The following is a 10194-nucleotide window of genomic DNA, read 5'->3' as shown; positions in this document are numbered from 1 at the left end:
ATATATATATATATATATATATATATATATATATATATATATATATATATATATAATAAGTATGATTAAATCATACTATTTAATCGCACTTATTTCATATTATTTAATCACATCTATTATATTATATGATGTTATGCGTATATCCCATTATATTGTCAAAGGATGTGGTGAAATTATTGCTTTTGTGAAATGTATATTACAACTTACTATTATTTATAGTAATTTAACTGTTAAGTGCATCCGAAAGGTTATTCTGACAAAAAAAAATGTCCGCGTCGAAGCAAAAACGTTCGTCGTCTCGTACGACTAGTCTGGCATCGAGCAGTCGAGCTGCAACAGCGGAATATCCGATTCTTGTGGAAAGCAGTGGAGACGGAACTGAATCCTCTTTCAAGTATGGTTCATACTTTCTGAAGATGGGCTGTTTATGAAGGCATGAGATGGAGTTTTTCGACCCAAGAAATTGGGCGCGAAACAGTTCACCACAGACAAGTTTCGGTGGGAAATTGTGGCTATGTTTCCCATTTTAAGAATTTCCTTCATTTTTCGTGACATTAATAACCAAAAACACTTGTTAACTGCGACAATTTATACCTTTTTGTTTTCCAGCATTTCGGTTTCACCCAGCCGTCGGACTCGACAATACGAGAAGGATACGTTATCAAATTTGAACGACCGTCTCGCTGTTTACATCGATGTAAATATTTTCTTTATGTTCCATTTTTGTCAAAAGTGGAAGTGTTGCTTTTTTTTCCTTGTTATTCTGCAGTTACTTAATGGTATAATCTTTTGAATATTGGTAATTAGTGTATGCTAATAAAAAGGGTGCGTGCTGTAAATGGATTTATCACTGGGGAAAAAATGCGACCAGAATTTTTTCCGTACTCTTTTACCACTTTTTTAAGCGAGTTCGTCAGCTTGAGCTGGAGAATGAGCGCTTGAACGTACGTATAAACGAAAGTGAAGTGGTCGAAAAGAAGGAGCGGCATGATTTGGTAGCACGTTATGAGGCGAAAGTTAAGGAGTTGCGTGATCTAATCGATGATGCTTTGAAAGAGAAAACTCGTGTCAATATGGAGGCAAAATCAGCGCTCGCCGAACGCGATAATCTTCGTGCTAGAGTAATCGGTTTAATCTTTTACTGGATGTAATAGCGTCATGTATAATGTGAGGTTGCATGGGTATTTGAATCATTTTCTGTCTTCATTTGGTCGAATTCATATTCGACCTTTATTTGTAAAATTGTCAGTCTGCTCAAATTTCTGATTTTATTTTTATCAGAAATTCAGGTCATCTTGCTCGTATTTTAAGATTGGGAAGCTTGAAAAAGAACTGAAGCAATCTGAAAAGCTCCGTCTAAATAACGACAGTCTTATACAGGATCTCCAGGCCAGGCTGAATTCTGCCGATAACATGAGAAGACATCTAGAGGATGAGAATAAGGTTGCATTATTTGTGAGTTAATTTCAGGTTTCGTCTGGGTTTCTTTGTTATAAATATCAGTTCTAGAATCTGTTTGCCGAAAATGAAGACTTGAAGCAACAGCTGGAGATATTGCGAAAGCAGGTTGAAGATGAAGCGCTTGCCAACACTGCACTTCATAATCAGAACCAGTCACTGAAGGAAGACTACGAATTTTTAAAACGAACTCATGAAGGGGCAAGTTTGAATGTCTTTTGTAGTTTCATGTCATATGTTGTTCAGTTTAGATATATTGTTGTTCGATCTTCATATATTTGGCAACATATAATGAGGGTATAAATGGCATACTTCTGATGTTTTCATGCTCGTCAAATTATTGTGACAAAGATCCATATTAAATTTGACCGAATTAACTGAAATTTGATTGAGCTTATGAATGAGCTTATGAACGCTTTTTCCAGCAATTGGAGGAAATACATCGAAAACGACAAGTGGAGATGACAACAACGGCACGTGAAATGGAGCGGACATATGAATCACGCTTGCAAGAACAACTTCAAGCTATGCGCGCTGAATTCGATGAAAGACTGAACAAAAACCGACGTGATATTGATGAAACCTATAAGGTTAATACGGTTGAGAAATAAATATCTATTGTTATTTTGTTTTATTTGTAAGCTCGTGAAAGCTGTTTTAGAACAAGCTTAATGAAGCAAATGAAGCTCGCCAACAAATGAATCTAGCAAAAGAGGAAGCGGCAAGGTTACGTCTACGCATTCACGAAATGGAAAAAGTTGGGAGTGGTTATGAGAGCCGTATAGAAGGCCTTAACAAGAAGATTGCTGACCTAGAGAGTCAGGTTTGTCTATATCTAGTTGTATTTAATTTGCTCACTCAATCTGATTTCTGAAATTCACTTATTAAATTATAACGATTTGATAAATGAAAAGCATCATTATGATGAATATTTCAGCTGCGTTTTGTGCGCGATGATTGCGATGTTCGTATTAGTCAACGTGACAAGCGTATTGTGGAACTCCAAGGAGAAATTGATCGTTTGTTGAACGAATATCAAGATTTGTTCGATCTTAAGGTGCAGCTTGACACCGAGCTGAAAGCATATCAGAACTTGTTAGAAGGAGAAGAATCGCGGTATTTCTTCCACTTATATGCCCTTGACCAGAAAATTTCCTATTTGTTAACATTACGATTGTTGTGACATTATGAATTCTTATGCAGCATTCGTTGGGAGTTGTATGTTAAATCAATTTTACTGTTTTATTTCTTCCGTGTTATTATTGTATATCATTTAGATTAAATATTTCGCAGCAGTCTTCCGGAAGTTCTCCAACGACTTCACCATCTGCTGGTGATCGCTTCAGTTTGTCGTATGCAGACTCTGGCCATCGTCGTTCAATTAAACGAAAACGCTTTAATGCGTCAGACGACAGTTTGTATTATCGCAACACTGCAAAATCGTACAAAGTATTCATAATGTTGTTAGTTCAAAAAGATGAATGTTTCTGCGCAATGTACAGACTGCGGTTGGGTAGCTTTGTGTTGAGATATGTTTCTTAAGTATTTTTTGAAAATGCTGCTAGCTTTATCTGCGAATTAAACGCTGAATCAAGTGTATGTCAGTTTTAAAGAGTTGATTTCAGACGACTTCCAACTCAGATTGCGATATCGAAATAGAGGAACATGACACAGATGGGAAGTTCATAAAATTGATGAATAAAGGCGAAGAAACAATCTCAATTGGTCAGTGGGCCATCAAAAGCATTGCTAATGATAAGGAAACTGTTTACAAATTCCATTCTAGACAAACAATGAAACCTGGCGATACTATTACTGTATGTTTATACTTTTTTTTATCCGAGTTAGGAGTTCTTTTTGTTTTAGATGACTATAACTATACTTGCTTTTGTGTGGAAAATTTTTTCCTCTGTTTTTTTGTCATTTAAGCAGAAATGGAAATATGAAGGAAGATAAACAAAGTAAGGTGAGAAGGGAAAAAGTGTTTGCCATGCAATTTGGAATTGTTTTTGCCTTTTCATAACTAATACAGTTTCATTAGGTTTCACCACAATTTACTAAAGGTTTGGAGTGCGGATAGTGGTGAAAAACATACGCCACCATCCCAGCTAGTAATGAAGAATCAGCAGTGGCCTGCAGGTGATCGGGTCAAAACATCTTTGGTTGATGCGGATGGCAATGAAATGGCTACTAGAGAAAGCATAGCTGAGCTCCAGTATGGACAGTTTGTTAGTGATGATGGTCAGGATCCGGATCAACGATGTGCTGTCATGTAGACTGCTTTGATCAGTTGTCATAAATGTGATGGTCTCGTTTGTTACTTCTATCATTACAGAGTTTGAATGCTTATGAAGACGATGGTCACAGATTGGATATTAATTTATTGGGATAGAAATAAATGGTTTGGAAATAGTGACGAAGAGTAGAAATAGAAACGAATATAGTTTAGCATTTTGGGGAACATTTCCGAGAAAGATAAAAGAAATCGATTTCCTGTGATCTGATCGGGTCTGCTTTAATGCGGAATGTTTGTTGTTGTTTGTTTGACTGCCTGTTCCTTACTCCGCATTACTTTCATCGTTAAAAGCATTTTAGTTTGGTAAATCGCGGATGAATGTTATTGTTCTACTACGTCGTAGTTAATTGTTGGCTTTCCTATTTCTAGTAATTATTACTGTGCACACAACCTGACCCAAGCCTGAAATCTTTGGTTTCCAAAGCTTAAATTTTGAAAAGCGATAATAACAAATTATTTGTCTACTGCCTAACGTAGATGTTTACCCCTCACTTGACACTGGTCCTTTTTAATATTACGAAGCTGTTGTTATCGGTTCTTTATGCCTTGTTTTAAGCAGTCGATCCATCAAATTCATAAATCATTTTGAGTGTCTCAATTCCTGTTTTCGCAATATTTACCTCTTACTTTTTTTGTATTTGGAATTCTCGATTGTTTGTTCGGAATGTATGTTTCTTTTCAGGTTTGTTCCTTTTTTCTATGAAATTATTTGGATACAGACCAGTAAAGTTTTTTTTCCCGGTGTTTTTTTAGCAGAACTTAGTGCTCTCAATGAATGGTGGTTACTGATCTGAAACTTTTATTTTTTGGAAAAGACTGGTTGCTTTTTTCATAAGCATTAAAATGAAAGCTCGAACATTCACTGCAGTGCATTTATGCTTCTTGATCTACGCTTGTCAAAATGACCAACCTCAGTTTCGCAAGAGCTGCTTCCAATGTTGCCAATTGATTTGTGTTTTCCCGGTGTGGGTCACTCACTCCTCATTATCGCAGTTTCTCATCCGTTGATCATCAGTATATGCATTTCATGACTCCTCAGTGGTATAATAGTGCTGGCTCATTTTTTTTTTAATTTGTTGATTATTTAAGCTGAGTGGTGGAAGTCTTTTAATATAACATTTGAAATGTGTTTTTGTTCTTGGCGTTTAAATTGCGGAAACTGACAGCTTAAACAGTATAGGATATGATGCGTGAAACATGAAATGAATATTTTCAGAGAGATTAAATGAAAAGCTGAGTGATGCTGAGCACATATGCTGAGAAAAGAAGTATGTTTAGCGTTGGTGGGTTGAAGTTGCTACTGATACTCTCAGTTAGTGGAAATCTGCTTTCCGAGATAGATCTTGGTAGCAATAACAGGACGGGAAGGTGTGCCTTTTTTTGATATTAGATGAATAGCAATAATTCCGAGGTTTCAAAGATAAAGTTTTCTGATAAACGCTCCACGAAATGCAACTGATGTGCTATTGAATTTAAGGCCGAATAAAACGATTACGGAAAAACACAAACGGTTGTATTATTGCTGTACTTCTATTGTTCTTTGTTTAACTGTACGATACAGATGAATTTACTGCTGTTCAGTATAGCTTAATACGGAAGGCATCGAATGGATATTGCTGAAATTACCACTAGCTAATTTATTGATTTTATAGTGATATCATTGACAACGAAACAACGAAACTACCAATATTATCAATTGTTGAGCACAATGAAAATGTGGAAGAAAAGAAAAGTTCGATGGTGAAACGTTTTCTTTTCAAGGAGGAGTAATCCTTTTTCGAACCCTGAATTTATTTAGCATTTGAACTGTATTCCAAAATTTTTCAGGCTATATTTTTCATACTTTTGGTGATTGCTGTGTCAACATTGGTCGTGCATATGCTTATCGTGTCTAAATTATATTTTATACCAGCAAGCCTAACCATAGTTCTTTTGGGGAAGTTTTTATTAAATGTTGTCATTATTCATTACGAAGTTGCTCTTTAGATTAACTGCGGTGTAGCTGGACTCTTGGCAAAGCATGAATTGAACTTGTTTTTCTAGTAAAGAAACTTCTCTTACTCATTGCGCAATTCATGATCCTTATTAGAAAGTAGTACTATTAAAACAAAAGCAAAGGGTTGGCGAAGCCCAACTGTTTAACTCCATCGGGTGGCGACACATTTTTTCAGCAATAGCTTTTTGAGTTCTCCATATTAAAAAGAATCTTATTATTTGCAGATTTTGTTTTATTTGAGAAAATTTGTAGGTGCTATAATTGGTCTGGTGCTATCATATAGCAAAAGAGATTGGACAGAAGTGGAAACATTTAGTCCCAATATATTTTTTCTTGTTCTTCTTCCCCCGATCATTTTCGAGAACGGTTACAACCTACACAAAGTAAACTATGGAATAAAAATAATTCACTGGATGTGAAGAAACATTTTTTTATCTTTGTTACTTCATGGTACTTTATTTCTAAAGAATTTGGGAACAAATTCTTTTGTCTTGTAGTCCTGACTGGATTGCAGGGCGATTTTTTCACGAATATGTTCCCGATCTTATCATTTGCTACACTTGGAACAGTAATATCTGCTGTAACTATTGGTTCAGCGCTATACATCCTTGGCCAGGTTGGCTTGGATAAATTTCCATTGCATTTTCTTAAAATACATGATTTGTTTCTGACACTCTGATTTGTACGATTGAATTTCACAAATATGTGGTCAGTTAATCAGTCACCATACTCGAAATTCTTAACATTAATTTGGATTCATTTTGATTTCTCTGCTTGAGTCCTGCTTGCGATATCTTTTGTCATTAGTAGAGAAGTGCATAGCTGATTTTGGTTTCATTACTTTAGAAATAGAAATTAGCAAGCGAATTTTTGCTGTTTGAGGGGTGCTTCCTTATAGATCAAAGCATGTCGAAGTATTTGTCAGCTGTTTTGTGTCGATATTTAGTACGTTTGCTACTTATGATTCAGTCCTTACTCATTTCTTTTTACTATCAGGCTGATTTAATATATAAAATGAGTGCCGCCGAGAGTTTTGCATTTGGCTCAATGATTTCTGCTGTGGATCCAGTTGCCACACTTGCAATCTTTCAAGCATTGAACGTATGCTTTTAATGTTCTGTTTAAAAAATTTTTGTGCTGATAGCAGTAATATAACATTTATGACTTAGTAGTTTTGTTCCAATTCAAGAATTTAAGTAAACTTCTATAAAGAAATGCAGTAAGTGCCGTAAGATGTGTTTAGCTTAAAGTGCTAAACTAATTTCCATACTCATGGACCAGCATAGTACCTGAAATATTTTTGCCAAAAAATTATTTTTAGGTTGAGCGAATGCTATATATGCTTGTTTTCGGTGAGTCCATGCTTAACGATGCCGTTTCCATCGTTCTTACATCTAGTTCTCTGGACATGTCTCTTCATAATTTTACATGTTCAACATCAGGCAGCTTATTTTTCCCAATAATCTCCAGATTTACATATATCTTTCTCATATCTGCTCTTCTTGGTGCTTTTGTTGGATTTCTTTCAGCACTGGTATTTCTTGATTCTTCAAAATTTTATTATTTTAACAGTAATTAATTATATTAAGATTTGGGTCTTGATTAATTGCTCACATTCATTTCAGTTGTTCAAGTACGTTGATCTTCGTAAAACGCCATCACTGGAGTTCGCTTTGCTACTTATATTTGCATATTTGCCGTATGGTCTTGCAGAAGCCATTTCGCTTTCAGGTTACGCGACAATGTCTTTTTGATCAAATTATTTCAGATTTATTATATTCTGTTTCGATTTTCTATCATTTTAGGTATAATGGCTATTTTATTTTGCTCAATAACTATGTCTCAGTACACTCATTTCAATATTTCACCTATAACACAAATCACTATGCAACAGACATTCAGAACATTGGCATTTGTGGCAGGTAAATTTTCTATGCACCCATGAAGAACAAGGATGTAAAAGCTTCCATCGTTGTGGCATAAAGTCGATGTTGAGAAATCCAGCTCAGCATTCAATATAGTCTAGTTATTTTAAGAAATTTGCACCTTTGCATATTTGGGACTGGCTTTATTCACAATCAAGCTTCAATTTCAACCAATGTTTGTGTCATGGAGCATTGTAAGTTTTGTGCTTTAGCTTATTGGATAGATCTTTCTATTTCCACTGTAATACAAATAACCAGTTCATTGGAGTGATAAAACCAAATAACAATGAACTTTCTCGAGCTGATCAGCTATCTTTGCATCTATTGTGCAATCACATCGACGGTGCAAGTTTCGCTGTAGTATTGGAAAACTAAAGATTTATGCTGCTCCATCCAAAGATATGCCATTTCAGTTGCTTTGCTTCGTTGGCCGTGCATTCAATGTATTTCCGCTTGCTTATCTGGCCAACAAATGTCGTCGTCCTCAGATTTCTATGAAAAATCAGTTCATAATGTGGTATAGTGGCAAGTTTCGTATCATTTAATTTAACTTGGGAATTTTGTGGATGAGTGTAAAGAAATCAATAGTGCAGTTTGACTGAACTTTCCACTCATCTTTTTTCTTGCAGCATGTAATCTTTGGTAGTTGTCTATTTATCTATAGATGAATGAGTAGGGATTGATTTGATTTAGCTTGACTGATTTGAATTTCCCAGTTTTGAAGGAACTTCATTTAATTTCATTTCAAAAATGTGGATTAAATTAGCTTCCCATCCTTTTCATTCTTAAAATATGATCTTAGTTCAGGTTGTTCAGGTTATCAAAATGCTGGTATAATTTTTATCCATACTGTCGTATGGGTACTTTTATGTAGCTCAAAGTTTCTAAGCAAGTTTTGCTTGATTTTTTCACTGCTTCGAGGTCTGGACTTTTCAGGTATGAGAGGGGCCGTCGCATTTGCATTAGCTTTGCATATATCGATAGAAAACGAGGAAACAAAAAGAGTTTTGCTAACAACAACACTTTTCATCGTGTTATTCACCATTCTTTTTCTTGGTGGTACGACTTTACCTATGCTGCGAGTAAATATTTTAATTTTCCTTGATATCATTTTATAGAAATTAAAATCTTTATTATCTTTTTTGAATTACAAAAATCGAAGTGTATATTCCCAAATGTTTGGTGCTTTTGTTGCAATTCGAAAATAAAACTAGTTTAAATTTTAGATTCTAAGCAGTACATTTCCGGAGAAGAAGCAGCGAAAGAGTGTAGGAATACGAAAAGCGAGTGATAGGAATAGGTCTGCCGTGGTGCTAAGTAAAACACAAGAAATGGTTTTTTATTTTTAAAAGATCATTATTAAATTCTTAGTGTCAATATTATTCTTCTGCTAAGCAGTGTTTATATTGCATTTTGCAAAATATTTTAAATTGAATTTTAACATTTCTAATCGCTCGTCTTGAATAATAGTTCTCTTTAAGTTTATATTCGATCAGTCGGAATATTTGACTTCTGGCACAGAAGAGATTGGTAAATTTAGTAAATATGAGGGAAATACATATAAGGGAGCTGCTTACAAATTTAACGAGCTATTTGTACGACCACTCTTTGTCCGCAGATATACGCTGCAAGTAAGTCTATATTTTTAGCTTCCTAAGTTTGAAGTTTTTAACGACAAAAATTTGGATTGCTGTGCAGCGTGCTTTGTGTCTGTCGGTTTAAATCTAAGGAGAAATTTCAAGTTTTCATTTCTTATCGCTTCGGCAAATCAGCTTATATTCTGAGTTTTTTAGGAGCTACAGGAGAATCGAATGAGTATGCATCAAATTACAAGTAAAATACTCAGTGCAGATAGTGGTGGTCTAATCCGGCATTTCTCTACCGATGAAACGTCCAGTACTTCTTCCACAGCCCAACCGTTATTATGACTTTGACCTTTACTGAACTTCTATTGCTTACATAGTTTTACTTTTTTATTGTAATCAGCAAATAAATGTATCACTATCGGATGATCATTAAATTAGCCGGTAGTGGTATATCTTCTGATTACAGGAGTGTCCAGTGCTCCTTTCCCCCCTAATAATCATTCTGTTCGATATGTTGTATACAATGTTGGGGTTTTAAATTAATTTATAATTGCTTAATAATTGACTAAATTTATATTTTGGAGTATCTATGAACGCGTAACTCGTGCACTCGTTAAATAAAATTTTGGATTGGTACATGGAAAAGACTTTTTTTTAGGTATTTGAATAATGAATACCAAGATTTTCAATCAAAATTCCTTATTGCGGTAATGCATCCCTACATTCATTCCATTTGCGTAGTTTATTAAACATCTGCCCTATGCTTCCTCTTAAAATTATATCAGGAGTACCGGATTGTAAACTTTAATTTGGTTCTTTTGTGATGGGCATCATTATTAAATAAGCCGATAGTGGTACATTTGCTGATTTCAGGAGTGCCCACTGCTCCATTCTTGGTTGATAATGTTTTGTCCGAGTTCTCATAAGTATTCC

At 35.0% G+C, this 10194-nt stretch overlaps 2 protein-coding genes across 3 annotated transcripts; both read left to right on the top strand.

Annotated features, from left to right (window-relative positions):
- Positions 1-130: 130 nt before the first annotated feature.
- On the top strand, positions 131-4354 carry LOAG_09525 (intermediate filament tail domain-containing protein). The gene is made up of 11 exons (XM_003145051.2): positions 131-394; positions 610-697; positions 906-1121; positions 1312-1443; positions 1510-1659; positions 1884-2048; positions 2120-2281; positions 2396-2574; positions 2736-2907; positions 3084-3275; positions 3522-4354. Exons 1-11 carry the CDS (start codon positions 267-269, stop codon positions 3732-3734), a joined length of 1797 nt encoding a protein of 598 aa, XP_003145099.1. The 5' UTR covers positions 131-266; the 3' UTR covers positions 3735-4354.
- A 608-nt stretch (positions 4355-4962) lies between these two features.
- On the top strand, positions 4963-9793 carry LOAG_09524. Of its 2 annotated transcripts, XM_020447951.1 has the most exons (13): positions 4963-5122; positions 5407-6133; positions 6265-6366; positions 6747-6851; positions 7072-7284; positions 7376-7481; positions 7556-7672; positions 7787-7869; positions 8089-8200; positions 8612-8757; positions 8902-9009; positions 9157-9306; positions 9469-9793. In XM_020447951.1, the coding sequence occupies exons 3-13, from the start codon at positions 6283-6285 to the stop codon at positions 9601-9603; spliced, it is 1359 nt and encodes a 452-aa protein (XP_020301866.1). In that variant the 5' UTR covers positions 4963-5122; positions 5407-6133; positions 6265-6282; the 3' UTR covers positions 9604-9793. The 2 variants fall into 2 exon arrangements, with proteins under 2 accessions (XP_020301866.1, XP_020306849.1); XM_020447952.1 differs by lacking the exons at positions 4963-5122; positions 5407-6133 and having other exon boundaries at positions 6226-6366.
- Positions 9794-10194: the final 401 nt, after the last annotated feature.

This window comes from Loa loa (assembly GCF_000183805.2).
Source record: "Loa loa unplaced genomic scaffold supercont3.30, whole genome shotgun sequence".
In the NCBI taxonomy this organism is placed as follows: Eukaryota; Metazoa; Nematoda; class Chromadorea; order Rhabditida; family Onchocercidae; genus Loa; species Loa loa.
Note: the sequence above shows the minus strand (reverse complement) of the source record. Positions and strands in the feature narration are given on the sequence as shown.

Coding starts and splice junctions, on each gene's coding strand:
- LOAG_09525 (XM_003145051.2), top strand. CDS start 267: ATGTCCGCGTCGAAGCAAAAACGTTCGTCGTCTCGTACGACTAGTCTG. Junction 2,575..2,735: donor TTAGAAGGAGAAGAATCGCG/GTATTTCTTCCA, acceptor TATATCATTTAG/ATTAAATATTTCGCAGCAGT. Junction 3,276..3,521: donor AACCTGGCGATACTATTACT/GTATGTTTATAC, acceptor AATTTACTAAAG/GTTTGGAGTGCGGATAGTGG.
- LOAG_09524 (XM_020447951.1), top strand. CDS start 6,283: ATGTTCCCGATCTTATCATTTGCTACACTTGGAACAGTAATATCTGCT. Junction 6,852..7,071: donor CAATCTTTCAAGCATTGAAC/GTATGCTTTTAA, acceptor AATTATTTTTAG/GTTGAGCGAATGCTATATAT. Junction 9,010..9,156: donor TAAGTAAAACACAAGAAATG/GTTTTTTATTTT, acceptor GTTCTCTTTAAG/TTTATATTCGATCAGTCGGA.